We start from the raw sequence: 15711 nt of genomic DNA on the forward strand, positions 1-15711 counted from the left end.
TTTTTTTGAGACAGTCTTCCTCTGTCACCCTGGCTAGAGTGCAGTGGTATCATCATAGCTCACTGCAGCCTTGAACTCCTGGGCTCAAGCCATCCTCTTGCCTCAGCCTCCCAAGTAGCTGGGACTACAGGTGAGTGCCACCACGCCCAGCTAATTTTGTATTTTTTGTAGAGACAGGATCTCACTCTTGCTCAGGCTAGTCTTGAACTCTGACTTCAAGCGATCCTCCTGCCTTGGCCTTCCAGTGTGCTAAAGTAACAGGTGTGAGCCACCATATCAGGCCTGTAACTTTTTATATTATACAAATAGGCTACATTCTAACAATTATATACATACATGAAGAGACAGTGACAGAATTTCAGGGAACTTTATTACTGAAGAGAAGCTAGTTGAGTCATTACTTACAGATATATTAGGTATGTACTCCATCCTTCAGAAAGGCTCAAATAACCATTTCATTTCCATCTCTATGATTCTATATAACTGAAAGTCAACAGGATTTATGACTTGAAAATAAACAAATTGAGAGGTAGGAAAGACTCAATACTGGAAGGAAGAATATACAAATTAAATATGTGTTGCCTATACAATTATTGAACTGTGTTTAGATTAAGACACATTTTCTTGTTTTTTAGTATCCAGACTTTTAAAGAGGAGAGAGAAGTGGCTCAGATAACTTCTAGAAGTCTCTTCTACTTCTAAAGTTCTATATTCTAAATCAGACGTTGGCAAACACTGGCTGAGCTGTTTTTGTAAATAAAGTTTTGTATTTTTTTTCCATAGATGGGGTCTTGCTACTTGCCCAGACTGGAGTGCAGTGGATGGATATTCATAGGCACAAACTTGGCACCCTACGGCATCCAACTCCTGGCCACGAGCGATCCTACCACCTCAGCCTCCTGAGTAGCTGGGACTACAGGTGCACATCACCATACTCAGCTTGTAAATAAAGTTTTATTGGAACATAGTTACTGCCATTTGTTTACATAGTGTCTATGACTGCTTTCACACTACAAGGGCAGAGAAAAGTAGTTGTATCAGAGACTATGTGGCCAGCAAACCTGAAATATTTACTATCTGGCTCTTTAAGAAAAAGTTTGTCAACATTTGTTCTAAATAAAATAAAAAAGGCAAAAGACAAACAAAAAAACAAACCCCAAGAATCTGTTAGCAAAGTCTATGTCCCATAAATGCCTTATAATCTACTGCAAATTGTATTTAAAACACATAAAAAGTCATTAACAAAATCACATATTACCCAAAGAGTGTTTCCTTATCAAAAACGGTGTCTGCTGGCATATTCACAGGAATAAGGAGGTCTGGATGTGAGTCAAAATGTAAAAATCTTATATTACTGGCAGGAAGATGTTTTGAGCCTATGGCCCGGTATATAAAAGGTAGAACCTGTAAAAAACACATATACACATTCAGAATTGCCACTGAAATCATGAGCACACACTCAACTGCAGACTGGAAAACAATGCTAAACACAGTTGCACATAATTTGAAGCATATCAAGGTATTAAAAAGTGGGAAAAGATAAAATTTGGTTATTGTAGATTGTTCAGATAATGACTGCAAGCATTACTTTTTCCTCCGAACTTCCAACTTGTACCTCTAGTTGCCTTCCTGACCTCATCTCAAACTCAACCGGTAAGGTGGGTAAACAGACCAGGATTGGGGCTCAGGAACAAACTGCTGGTTAACACCTGGTCTAGCTTTAACTGTGTGTTCAAGATACCCTAGCTCTTGAGGTCTTTTCAATGTCTTTAGGATGGTGAGGACTGGCTAGATGGTTTCTAAGACTCTCCTCTCACATCCTCTATAGTTCTAGGTGTAATAACGAATTTGAAAAGCACCACCTAACCCACACTTTTTCTTTCTCTCAAGTTCATAGACACTATGTCTAGGACCTGAGAAAGCCAACTTTCTTCCTCTCCGCTTAACTTTCTCCATCGGTTAATCTCTCCTCTTTTACATCCAGATAACCCCAAGGCCTATTAATGCCACTTTAAAACAAATTTCTTAGATCCATGGACTTTCTTTGTTGATTTCCAAAAGTCTAGATTAAACCACCAATTTTGCTACTATACTGTAGCACAACCAGAAAAATGGAAACGACTTTTAGTGTCTACATATGCCAGGGCACCACGTTAAAAGATTTATGTACACAATATACTGACAGTAACACTCCTAATGGCCCTATGAGTTCTATGATTTGTGTTCCCATTTTATAAATGAAATGCCACGTTTTTAGCATAGAGTTTTCCACCTAAACAGCAAGGCTGTGATAGAGATGCCAGGAGACATTTGGAAGCTAGGGTTAACTGCAGGTGAAGGGGCTCTGCAGTCAGACTGCTCAGGTTCGAATCCCGACACCACCAGTTGTGGGATTTGGGTAAACCTTGTTAAATGAATTGCCGGACACATAGTAAGCATCCCATAAACGTAAGCTCCTGATCTTTCAAGTTGTCTGTGTCGGTGTCTCCCCACAACAACGGAACTCGCGCAGTTAACCAATTCTGGTGATCTCTTTGGCCTCCGACTCTCAGGCTGGGCCGTCTCCTTGGTTCTGGAGCACCAGTGCTCTCGGCGGTTCTGTCCCAGAGCCCAGCAGCCGCCCGCTCACCTCCTGATGATCCTCCACCACCCACACCGGGAGCTCTGGGTAGCACCGGAGACAAGTGCGCTGTCCCGCGGAGTCACTCATGTTTTCGTGCTGGTCAGCGCTGCAGCGAGTCTGAGGCACCTGCCGAGGACCCCGGAATGCCCAAGCCTCTGCCCAGCTTCCCTCTTCGGGCGGAAACTCGCGCTCACCCGGTTGCGCTTCCAGATTGGAGGACATAGAAGGCGGGGGCGGGCACCGGACGGCCCGCGGCGGACGATTGGCCTAGAGGTCCATCGCTCTCGTTGACACGCCAATCAGCGCGAAAAAAGCGCTGCGGTAGGCCGAAGAGTTTTCCTTCCCTTGACCCAGCTTTCACAGGTTTGCTTTTTAATTCTCTCAGTTTCCTGTTCCGGAGGCGCGGGCGGCGCCACTGTCTTGGCGGCTGCAGTGGTAGCCTGGCTTTTTTTCTGACGACGACCTCGCGGCGCGAGAGCCTGTTGTAGGTAAAAGGGGCACCTTGCGAGTGTTGGAAGAAGGAATGTTTCCGAGTGTCGGATTTAAAAGGGGCTGGAGTCCGGGGCTGGCTGAAAGGCTCCTGGGAGTTGGTGTCGGGGAGCCACTCTTCAGATCTGCAGCTAAGGACAAAAGAGCGACCCTAGGCCCGGATCCCGCAAATAAAAAGAAATGAAAAAGAATACCTTTCATTCATTTGTGGAGCGCACGCTGTGGTCCAGGCCTGGGGCCGCCGGGGTCTCGGAGGGGAGCGAGACCGCAAGCCCAGCGCCTGCCTCGTGGGGCACAGAGTCTGGCGGGAGATGCAAACAGGCAATCACGCAATTAGGGGTCTGCCAGATGAAGGTGACTGGCCTGCAGATTCACCTGGGGGAAAGAGGGAGTTCTCAATAAAAATGTAGTCACACTTTGCAACTCTTTTTACGTGGCCTGACGTTCCTGGACGTGCTAACTACTCACAACAGCATCCTAGGAGTAGGCAGACTCAGAAAACAGTTACTTTTACAGTTGCAGTGAATTCCTTGACTTCTGAATTAAAGTCTGCATCCACAACACAGACATAGCATGCATATGATAGTTTATTTCATGGTAGGTATTTGTAGATTTTCTAACTGTAGAAACATCCAACAAGGACCTGGTAGTGAATGTTCAACTGTTACACACACACTGTACAATAGTGTTAATGACCCTGACCCTGACTATTGCCCACCTCTAGGTTCAGCACACTCTTTTGTGTTTCTCTAGACCCTGTACATACCTCTTTTCTTCTGTTTATCGCATAATATTATATTTTTAAAAAACATATTTGTATGTGGATTCTAATTACTTGAATCCTGCATGTTATGTTTTACTTGTGTTTGAATTTGCAGGGCCTGGGACAGTGCTTTACATATATGGGCTCCTTAAATGTTGCATGAATCAGTGAAAAGTTCTGCCTTCTGTGTGTTCTCCATAATGCAAATCTATTTTGTGAGACAGTAAACATTTATTCATCACCTACTGTGTGCAGGATGCTCAGTCAGGGGCTGTGAAGGATACAGAAATGACTGTGAATCAACCCATGTCATCAAGGAGCTAGTGGAGGAGTTAGACGTGTGCACACATGACTATAACATGAGGCAGTCTCCGGTAAGTGCTGTAAAAGTCAGCGTAGACTAAGTCTAGAACGAATGGAATTACTTTGTAAAGGGAATCAGGAGAGGCTTCACAGAGGAGGTGACATTTTAGCTTAGTAGATGAGTAAAAATTGACTGGGTAAGAGATTTTAGAGAGAATAATGGGAGCAAAGAACAACCCGAGTGATAGTACTTGGTATGTTAAACAGCTGGGAAAATCTGGGCTAGTAGGGGTTTTGTGGGGAAGGTAATGGAGGACAAGCCTGGAAGGAGACTTTGGGTCAGATTTTATAAGGTCTAAAATGCTAAGCGTGGAGTTTGAACTTAATTCTGCCAGCACTGAATAGCCTATGGTGGCAAGATCAGCTGTGTGGGCCCAGGTTTATCACAAGAGCATTGGACTGAATAAATTAGATATTATTTGGTGTCTGTTATTAAGCACAATGATTGGTATATAATCTGAAATTATTTTCATGAGCCATTTGAAAGGCCTCTTAGTAAAACTTAGACTTTAGGAAGATATTTCTACTTTAAAGCTTTTTGCACAGAATATGTATCTGAGGCTTTTTTTGTTTTAACATTTTGCTGAAGTTCAAGTGTATGGAAAATTATTTGTGTTCACAGTGTCTTTCTATGGGAAAAGCTGAGAATGAACATCAAGAATCATAACTGTTATGTTAACAAGATTATGATTATGTTTTGAATTTGAATGCTGGTTTCTCTGTGATTTTTGTGTTTGATCTATTCCTACCTGTTTTTATAATGAAGGAAGCTAGAGTATGAAAAGGGGAAGGGGAAATAATTTTTACCCCAATCTTTTTTTTTTTTTTTTTTTGAGACAGAGTCTCACTCTGTTGCCTGGACTAGAGTGCCATGATGTCAGCCTAGCCCACAGCAACCTCAAACTCCTGGGCTCAAGTGATCCTCTTGCCTCAGCCTCATGAGTAGCTGGGACTACAGGCATGTGCCACCATGCCCGGCTAATTTTTTCTATATATTTTTAGTTGTCCACCTAATTTCTTTCTATTTTTAGTAGAGAGGGGGTCTCGCTCTTGCTCAGGCTGGTCTTGAACTCCTGAGCTCAACGATCCACCCGTCTCGGCCTCCCAGAGTGCTGGGATTACAGGCGTGAGCCACTGCGCCCAGACTTTACCCCAGTCTTTTAGTAAATTAGAGATAAGATATGCCTATGTTTTTCAGTCTTTTTAGCTACTGATAGTTTTGAGTCAGAGCCACAAGTAATAAGGACATCTTAAAATTTGGTTGGAAACTTTAATGCAGTTCAACATGCTCTTAATTTTGTTAGTAGGCTAAGTGCTTTGGAGAATGCAAAATCAGTGTTAAGATAATTGCAGAAATATTTTGTAGCATCTGCAGTTTGGGAAACATGTTTATGTCTATTTTATTCTTTGTTTTTTAGAGCTTATATTCTCTGTGGAAGATGTGACATATCCAGACAGTACATCATGATGCAAGGCAATACATGGTGAGTGATGTGATGTGTTTGGGAGAACAGAAAGAGTAGCAAACACTGGTGTGAGGCCACATAGAGGGTGGGAGCGGGGAGGTACCTGGGGAGAGGGGAAATGTGCTCATTCTTTAAGCACTGGGTATAACACAACAGAAGGCTATGCACAGGGCTAGGAAGCAAGACCAGAACAGTTAATGAAACATCCCAGAACCCTGCCCTGATGGAGCTTGTACTTCTCAGATGCATGTAGAAACTGAAGGTGGAATTAGGTAATTAATTGGTAGATTGTAATTATTGTAGGACCTGCTAAGAAGCAGCATAGTGTTGTGAGAACAGGGGACCTAACAAAGCCCTAGTGTCAGTGACAGTGGTTATAGAAAGGCCAGCAAGGATATTATTGTAATAGCCAGGAAAGAAGTGATGGTGCGAAGTGGATGAATTGAAAAGTATTTATGAAGCATAAATGATAGGAATTTTAATTTCTTAAAATTTTTTTATTAAGGTATTTATTACATAATTGATAGGAATTTTAAAATCAATTTTTAGCTAAGTGGAGTGAAGGAGGAAAGGTTGTCAGGTGATTTCCTGGTATATGTCTTGAGAACCATTAATGGTGTCATTTATGGAGATAGGAAATACTAAGAAAGGAGCAAGTGTTTATTTTGGAGAGGAAGATCATTAATTCCTTTTAGGATATGTTATGTTGAATTTGCTGAGTCAGTGAGACATTCAAGGAGGAAGGTCGGGTTGGCAGTTGGCAAAGTGGGTCTGGAGCTCAGAAGTTGATGGCTAGAGATGTAACTTTGGGACTTATTGACAGATGGGTAGTAATTGAAGAAACATAGTTGGGAAAGGTCACGTTGGCAGAGAGAGTGAGCTGAGTGCCCAAGCTGGACCCCTCTGGAATACCAAATGATCAAAGGTCCCCTAGCGGAGGAGGAGCTGGCACAGGAGACTGCAAGGAGGAATTGCCAGAGAGGTAGGAAGGACACAGTGAGGGTGTTTTGTCAGCAAGCTAAGGAAAGCCTCCATTGGGGGTGGAGGCGAGGCAACTGGACTGAATGCTGCATAGAGATCAAGTAAGATGATTGAAGATGACCACTGGTTTTCAAGACAAGGTGGGTACTGGTCATTTCACTCGCTGGAGTAGTGGCAGAAGCCAAAGCTAAATTAGCTAAGTTGGAAGTGTATACACTTTTGTCTTAGGCAGTCTGGGTTGCCATAACAAAATGCCATAGACTGGGTGGCTTAAACAACAAACATTTATTTCTTATGGTTCTGAGCCTGGGAGTCTGCAGTCAGAGTGCCAGCATGGTCAGGTTCTTGGTGCATGCCCTCTTCCTGGCTTGCAGATGGCCACCTTCCTGCTATATCGTCACTTGGCAGAGAGAGGGGGGGATCTCCTGTCTCATCTTCTTTTTATAAGGGAACTAACCCCATCATGAGAACCCTATCCTCATGACCTAATCTAACCCTAATTATTTCCCAGAGGCCCCATCTCCATATAGTGTCACACTGGGGATTAGGGGTTCGACATATAAATTTTGCAAGGAACACAAACAATCCCTAACAACTTTTCCAGGTCATTTGGCTGTGAAGGGGAGGAGAAAGAAGGTGCAAAGTGGAGGGAGACCCAGAGGCCAAGGAAAGTATTTTACTTTGGAATAGACCTGACCATTTTTAAATGCTGATGTGAAGGGTCTGGTAGCAAGGAGACATGAAGGAATACAGAGGAAGGGTGGTTATCCCAAATATATACATTTGGGGATGGTATCCAGAGCACGTGTGTCAGGAGAGGCTTTGTCAGGAGGAGGGAATTGGGAGAGGATGGAGTTGGGCGCACATAGGTTTGCAGAAATGATAGAACAAGTTGAAGGAGTTCTCTTCTGATGGTGTTTGTGTTTCTGTGTGGTAGCAGATAAGGTTGCTTGTTGACTGTGAAGAGGGAACGGAATATGGGGAAGATGCTGAAGATTTGTGGTAGTTACGGAGGATAGTTAGGAGAGTAAGCTGGCTGCAGAAGCATGCCGGGGAATGGCTTGGCAGAACCCAGCGACCATGAATTTCCATGGACACCAGTATGCCTAGTCAGGTATTTTTCTACAGTACTACTTTCTGGTTAGCCTCCAGAAAACAAGATTTTTGCATTCTTCTAAAATTGGGGTATTGCCAGGTTCTTGTGACTGAAGTAGAGAGGGGCATTGGAGCATAGGGTATTAAAAAAATGAGTTATTGAGATGCTGGGCCATGGGGTCTGTGCTGAGTGGGTAGGAGGTGAAGATAGGAAGATGCTGGTGCAGATGTGTGCAGACCTTACATGTGAGCTCAAGATTGAGGGGGAACTTGAGCAGGAACGTGACAGCAAATACTTGAACAATGGGATGTTGAATTTGTCATTTTGGAGATGGAGCAGCTTTAAGGAATGACAAGGTCGAGAGTGACCTTGGCAATGGGTTGGGTGGCCAAGACAGGAGAAGGTGACTTTATTGGCTATGAAGAGTTTCAGATATTGTCGAGAGCCTGGTATTAAATTGGTGGAATATTCCAGCAACCTGACTGTCAGTTGCTCATCAAGATGGTCAGGCATTAATGAAACCCTGTTTACATAATGAGGTTTTTTTTTTTAAACTTTTTCCCTTTATATTTTCTCCAACAAAGTCATAGAATGTCCTTCCACCCAGGACGAGGATGTCCCCGAGGACGAGGAGGACATGGAGCCAGACCCTCAGCACCAGCCTTCAGGCCCCAAAATCTGAGACTGCTTCACCCTCAGCAGCCTCCTGTGCAATATCAATATGAACCTCCAAGTGCCCCTTCCACTACTTTCTCGAACTCTCCAGCCCCCAATTTCCTGCCTCCACGACCAGACTTCGTACCTTTCCCTCCGCCCATGCCTCCGTCAGCACAAGGCCCTCCCCCGTGCCCAATCCGGCCCCCTTTCCCCAACCACCAGATGAGGCACCCCTTCCCAGTTCCTCCCTGTTTTCCTCCCATGCCTCCTCCGATGCCCTGTCCCAATAACCCCCCGGTCCCTGGAGCACCTCCTGGGCAAGGCACTTTCCCCTTCATGATGCCTCCACCCTCCATGCCTCACCCCCCGCCCCCGCCAGTCATGCCACAGCAGGTTAATTATCAGTATCCTCCGGGATACTCACACCACAACTTCCCGCCTCCCAGTTTTAATAGTTTCCAGAACAACCCCAGTTCTTTCCTGCCCAGTGCTAATAACAGCAGTAGTCCTCATTTTAGGCATCTCCCTCCATACCCACTCCCAAAAGCTTCCAGTGAAAGAAGGTCCCCAGAAAGGCTCAAACACTATGATGATCACCGGCACCGAGATCACAGTCACGGGCGAGGCGAGAGGCATCGGTCCCTGGATCGGCGGGAGCGAGGCCGCAGTCCTGACAGGAGAAGACAAGACAGCCGCTACCGATCAGATTATGAACGAGGGAGAACGCCGGGCCGCCACCGCAGCTACGAGCGGAGCAGGTAAACCGGATGTGGGGACAACTTAGTTGAACTGCAGAGGCCCAGACACAGTCAATTTCCGTTAATGGCAAACCAAACAAAAAGGGTCCAGCAGTGCATTTCGATTTATAAAAAGAAAGAAAGCGTTTAAACACTGTTTTCAAGAGGAAGAGACACCTGACAAGTAAATAAATTGATATCAGAAAAAGGTACGTTTGAAAAGCATTCCAGAATTATCAATGTAGATTCATCTCAGTGAATATAAGCTTTTACTCTGCTTAGTAGTAAACATTTTAATGATGATCCTATGACATAAAAGATCTTGTGTTTTTTATCATAGATATGTTCAGTGTGATCATCATATTGGGTTATAGAGTTTGATTTCCTTTGGAATTGATCTGTATATGTTATCACACAAGAATCTAACTAGTTAACAGAACTTGCTTTCTGATTTTTAGGATAAGTAGAAGTTCATTGCACATTGTTGCCTTCTTGCTCTGTTTCTTTGTAAAATGAAATGAGATTAGTTACACATGATCAAAGAGTTTTCAGACTAGCTTTTACCCAGATTTTGTTACATTGAAACATATTCATACTGAAGAAAGTTGTGTTTAAAAAATGCTGTTCCATTCTAGATTACATTTCCTATTTTCAAGATCAAATATCTATAAATACAAGAGAAATAAGGTTTTGAGTAGGCATTCTTAAAACTGGGATTCTAGATGGACTCATAGAAATGCTCTGAAGTTATATGCAAAGTTTTATATGTGTGCGTGCGTTTTCCAAAAGAAAGCAGATTCTCAAAGAGGTGGGTGTAAGTCTGTTACCTCAAAAGGCTAAGAACCATTGGTTTATATGGAAAAATAAAAGCCATAGATAACAATTGTACTAATATTTATTTATGCCTTCAGTGAACCCTGTTGGTGAAGATTTGAGGTCTTCAGTTGTCAAGCTAATAATGGTGCTTCTCTTTCTTTCACCTGTAGTGTGTTTACCTTGATTGTCTTGTAGAACTTCTGTGCTAAAAGTATTTGAGCTCCCCAAACCAGGTCGCTTGATCCTGTGGGTGTGTAGAGAGCTAGTCTTGCCTCCTGTTGTTACTCCACAGCTGATTTCAGAAACCAGTTCACATCTCTGTTTCCACATTTATCTCATGGCTCTATTGATTTGATTCTGACTCAACATTTTGCCAGTAAATGATAGTGGTCATTCTTTGCCCTCAAGAGAGTGACTGGTGCTTGGAAGGTTGCATTGTTGCCTCTCCCTGATGGCCCGGCGTAGGGTAGAGGGGCACGTGTTTCTTGCAGAGATGACTGATTTCTGGTGGGCAGAGTGAGAATCGGTAGACTTTCTAAAATATTTTCCAACATAAACTAGTGTTTCTGATCAATATTGTTCTTAATTATTCTGTCATGAACTAGTTGGCAGAGGCCTGTGATAGTTTATTTTACAATTTTATAGTGAAAATATAAACTGCAAAGAGTTTGTAAATAGTTTCTTCAGACTTTAAAGGATTGTGAGTAATCTTTGGGAAAATATTTTGGTGCAAACAATCTATGTAGTGTGTTTTTCCTCCTCCATTTTTGGGTGCTGTAATTAGAGGAGTTGCCAGGGCTGCGCTGCAAATCCTAAATTCTTCCACTGAGGCTTAAACTTTGCATTATGTATTTGAAGAAATTCAGATGTCCTGTAAACTGAGGATCTCAGTAGAATCAAGTGCTATAAGAATTACCTCTAATCGATTTTATCTTAAACCATACTCTTTTACTGTGAGAATATACATCTTTCTAAAATAGTCTGTATTTATTTTGGAGTTTATAATGTACCCAGGGCATTTGCCTTGGAGCTGCCTTAGGGGCACAGCCACATTATAATTGGCTACCTTGGGGTATTAGGTGGAGTGTCAGTCATCTGTATTATATAGAAGGCTTCTGTGACACAAACATGGGGCATGTGAAGTCCTGATATAACTTCTAGAAATATATTGGCAGAAACTGAAACTTTGTGAATTTGTACACTAGATTGTTAAGTTTATGCAAATTATATGGTCTGTTCTCTGGCTGCTTTTCCCCTGCTTCTTGGGGTAAGTGAACCTATCGTTTTACAAATTCCATCTTCTTTCTTTTTCTCCTCCTCCAAAATATGGTTGAATAACCAATTGCAAGATTGTTTTAGGGTGAACTATATTTAGAAAAGGTTTGTGAAGAAATGGATATATGTATTTGCTATCATGAAAGAGCAAAGTTACTCTAGGGAATGAGAAAAGAAACAGCTGCAGTAAGTGTAGCACGCCAAGTGTGCTGTTTTGTAGTGTGGTAAGGAAGTGGGCAGTGGGTTTCACCTAGCTAAGTAGTACTACTGCGCAATAATTCCCATGGCTGTCCTGGGGACAGTAAACATCTAGCCATTGGGGAGCTAGCATAATGTACCTAAGGAGTATCTCAGCGTTTGCAAACAAGGAAGAATCTTAGGAAAAGTAACACGTAATTTTTCTTGCTTTAAAAGGGTTCATTTTGATAGTGTTACTAATGTGACATATCCAAATTGGTCTTTTCAATTCCTACCCACTCAGAGGTAACAGTCATCATCGTAAGTGTTATTCTTAAATGCAAAGGTTTGTTGGCTAAATGTTAAAAAAAGAAAATTAGAAATATCCTCTATTTGGAGTTTTTATTTGGAAATATAGGCAATTGTTCTTTTCAGCAGCCATGCCATTACAAATTACATATATCTTTGACATGTGGCACCATTTACTAATTTCTATACAGTAATTGAGATTTATCGACTACATGTAAACTGTGATTTTAGAAATATGTCAGATGAAGAATGTAGAATCCCAAGCTCTGGCTGTTTGATTTTGAACAGTTAATGTATCCCTGAGGATTATGTGTTATGTTAAAAACATTCAAAGGAATATTTCTTGAGAACAGGGAAATGTTTAAGTGAAAAAACAATTTGTCTTAATATCTAAGCACTCATTGATGTCTATTAGTTTTGTAATTTTGATTTCAGTGTATTTATATTTGTTCTGTTTGGCTATAAGTTGGGGGATATTTTTGAGTTCAGATATTTTTATAGTCCTCTTGCTAGACTCAGGTTAATATAGCATTTTTTTTTTTTTCTCCATTCTAAGGTTGGGCGGTTACTTCCTTTAGATTTGTAGTTCTGATTCAGACACACAGGAGTTTAGATTTTAGTTTCAGACTTTTATTGTTAAATAGGCTCAACGCTATTATAATTATTTATTATTAAATTCCCCTTTTACATTGGAAGGGTTTTAAAATCCTTCATTCTGTTTTTCACCTTGTATAAACCCAGCGTCTCCATTTAGTTTTTTCCAGATGAAAAATAGCATTAAAGTGACTTAGTCATGGTCTTGTGGCAGGTTAGTGATAGCTAAAACTACAACTGAGGCCTGTAACCCATAAGAGTGAAGAGCTCTTTTATTATAGAACCTTGTCCTAATTTTTACTGTAAAAGCTTTATAATTTGCATTTATTTGATGGGTGAAGTTTAGAGTTTTTTAGAAAGCAGTAGGGTGTAGAGTCCTTTAAAGTTTTCCCTGTAGGTTAAATACCCAAGGATTGGCTGATTAGAAGGTCTTGAGAAAAGATTACAATAAAATTCCCTTTATTACTTAGCATTATGTATGACTTCTTTCTTTAAATAAAACTGCAACAATTGTCCAAGTTAGTTAACTTCTGGTACATGAAAAACTCCTTTATCTTCTAATAAATTAAGGAGGCATAAAAATGGCCCCTAGTGAATAGTTCCTGAAAAATTCTTAGATATGGTCCATTTATTTAGGAGATGAATTCGGTGAAAAGAGATGGTGTTTTTGAGTCTTTCTGTTGAAAACAGCTCTGTGTATTAATTCCTTTAAGAGAGCGAGAACGGGAGAGACACAGGCATCGGGACAACCGAAGATCACCATCTCTGGAAAGGTCCTACAAAAAAGAGTATAAGAGATCTGGAAGGTAAGCAAGGAGTTGACACTGAAAGAAGTCATAGGATTATCTCCTTGAATTCAGATTTTGTGCTTGTGCAGAGTATCAGCCAAATCTTCATAATAGCCTCAGTCTGTCCAAAATGACCTGTGAAAAGCTAAAGCAGCCTGTAACTTAGAAGCCTTTACTTTCCAGATGTATTGATAATGCACAAAGAAAATCTTGATAAATTTCCCAAAATTAGAAATTATACAGACCACTTTTTCTAACCACAAATGCTATAAAACTATACATTAATAATTCAAGTTATTTTAAAAAACCTTGACAATTCATAATTATGCTCTTAAATTTACTTGTTTCAGAAAAAAACAAAATGGCAGTCATACTTTCTTTAGAAAAATGGCATCGAGATTGCTGTAACCCAAAACTAAGAGGGTATAACTAATTCTGTGTCCAAAAGTAAAATTTTGTGGTCTTATATGTTGGTAATTAAGAGTAACACTCCAGGGTCTGAAAGATTTGGATCAGTTATTAGCTTTCCCCACTTTGTTATTGGGTCAAGTAATTTAAGCTTTCTAAGCCTCAATGTCTTCATCTGTAAAATAAGGACAGTTACATTTACCTTATTGAGTGTTGAGGGGTCATTGAGTTGATACATGTCAGACACTTAAAACTGGATCTAAAGTAAGTGCCAAGTAAATGATAACTATATACATAATTATTATCTGAGCACTTGGCTTTAGAAGTGAGTGGAGTATAAGAAAAGCAGAAAAAGGGATTTAAAGATAAAATAAATTAAACAACATTGAAACAAAACCATAGCAGTATAACTATTTGTAAATAAATACAAGACTTGGTTCTTTGAAAGATCATCTAATTTGAAAAGTGGCAAATCAAGAAAAGAAAAATGTACATAACATTAGATTTGAGAAAGTATATTATTACAAGAATGAAGAAGATTTAAAAATTATAGATAGTGTAAGGACAGATATTTTATTTAAAAAATTAAAAAGTTGAATGTGGTGGGTTAATTTCTAGTAGAACAGAAATTACACGTTTCACACAAGAAGCAGAAAACTTTAATAGGCCAATAACCATGTAAAGAATTGAAAAAGCTGAGTTTGTACCAGCTCCAAAAAATTGTGAACTGTTCTAGAACAGTGGAGAAGATGGAAGAAAAGTTAAGCTCATGCTGTGGTAGCAGGAAAACCCAGGTGGCAAAACCTAACCAAGGAAAAGAAAACTACACAGCAGTCTCTCTTCTGAGTATGGGTAAAAATACTAATAAGGATACTAGCAAGTTGTTTTCAGTTGTGTGTTAAAATAACCGATAGAGTTTATTCCAAGACTGCATGGATAGATGAGTTAGTATTAGAAAATCTGTAATTACTGTGTCAAAATCTGTAGGGTTACCTCAGTACTCATTAGGTATTGAAATAAAACCAGCATCCGTTTATGAGTGAAAGCTTTAATAAACTACGAAAATTAGCAGACTTCTTTAACATGGTGAAGAATGCTATCTTATGATGAACATAACTGATACTATCTTGAAAGAGCCACATTTAGCATTGAAACCTAGAGGCCTTCCCATACAAGTTAGAAAATAGACAAGGAGGCCCCATTGCCTATCACTGTTACTGAACATTATTAGGACTCAATCAACAGGCTAATTAAACACATGGGGTTCTTTCGTTATATGGTACTGGTGTGGGTGATACCCACACCATTAACAAGACTCGTTAACAAGAGCCCCCACTTTATAGGAAAAAGAAAGTTAAGTGCTATTGCCAGGACAATTACATGTTGCGCTGGGAACATGACAGTGAAAATCCAGTCAAGAGCAGTCTGAGAGATACTGACGTTTTCCTGATGCCCGATGTATGCATATGCATTGGGTAGAGAGAAGAGCATGTGTGAAGGTTGCACTGTGGAAAAATGCTCTGAGAGGTCAAGCTGGAGACCGGGAAATCAGTTTCTAAGGCTTTCGTAGCAATCCACAGGAGAAACAATTGTGGCCTAGACCAGCGCAAAGACAGTGGTAACTGGAAAAGGTAGACGTAATTGAGAGATGTTTACATGCTAGAGTCAGTAGGACTTGATAACTGCTCAGATGTGTTAGGGGTGAGGGAAGAAGAGTTGAGTGATACCTGAGACCTGTGCTCCCTATTGAGGGTGGGAGACACTGAGAAAGAGACAAGAGAATGAGTTCACTTTGGATTTGAAGAGTCCCAGACAACCAAATGGAATCGTGCAGTAGTTAATTGGATGTGCAAGTGTGATGTTCAGAAAGCGATCTTAGCTGGAAACACTAAGTGCCATGGATTAGACGAGCCTAACTGGGAGGGTGAGCTGAGGGCCTAAAGAGGAGGAGAGGAGATAGGAGAAAAGCCAGGGAATTGTGTTGGTAGACATCACTGAGCACCTATTGGAGGTGGATGATTTTTAATGTATAAGTGCTAGAAATTTCCTCAGTCTAGTAGTTTCTTCTTTTATGCCTGCTGGCTTGTAGGGACGGCAGACTTGAATTCTGTGAGTTCTAACTAATGCAGTAGATGGGAAAATAAAAATTAGAGTTGAAAATATTGTAAA

General features: G+C 40.9%; 2 protein-coding genes across 2 annotated transcripts in view; one reads left to right on the forward strand and one right to left on the reverse strand.

Annotated features, from left to right (window-relative positions):
• Positions 1-2728, reverse strand: part of LOC105807199 (chromosome unknown open reading frame, human C5orf22) — a 30290-nt gene extending 27562 nt beyond the window's left edge. Inside the window, exons 1-2 of the mRNA XM_012640508.1 lie at positions 2630-2728; positions 1259-1404 (exon numbers count right to left, since the gene is read on the reverse strand). Of these exons, the coding sequence (XP_012495962.1) occupies positions 1259-1404; positions 2630-2710 (227 nt within the window). The 5' untranslated portion in view covers positions 2711-2728. The remainder of the gene's footprint in view (positions 1-1258; positions 1405-2629) is intronic.
• Positions 2729-3037: 309 nt separating this feature from the next.
• Positions 3038-15711, forward strand: part of DROSHA (drosha, ribonuclease type III) — a 133318-nt gene continuing 120644 nt past the window's right edge. The window contains exons 1-5 of the mRNA XM_012640536.1: positions 3038-3111; positions 4131-4249; positions 5657-5722; positions 8366-9196; positions 13060-13152. Coding sequence (XP_012495990.1) covers positions 5703-5722; positions 8366-9196; positions 13060-13152 — 944 coding nt within the window. The 5' untranslated portion in view covers positions 3038-3111; positions 4131-4249; positions 5657-5702. The remainder of the gene's footprint in view (positions 3112-4130; positions 4250-5656; positions 5723-8365; positions 9197-13059; positions 13153-15711) is intronic.

This window comes from Propithecus coquereli, unplaced genomic scaffold (assembly GCF_000956105.1).
Source record: "Propithecus coquereli isolate 6110/MARCELLA unplaced genomic scaffold, Pcoq_1.0 Scaffold154, whole genome shotgun sequence".
Lineage (NCBI taxonomy): Eukaryota > Metazoa > Chordata > Mammalia > Primates > Indriidae > Propithecus > Propithecus coquereli.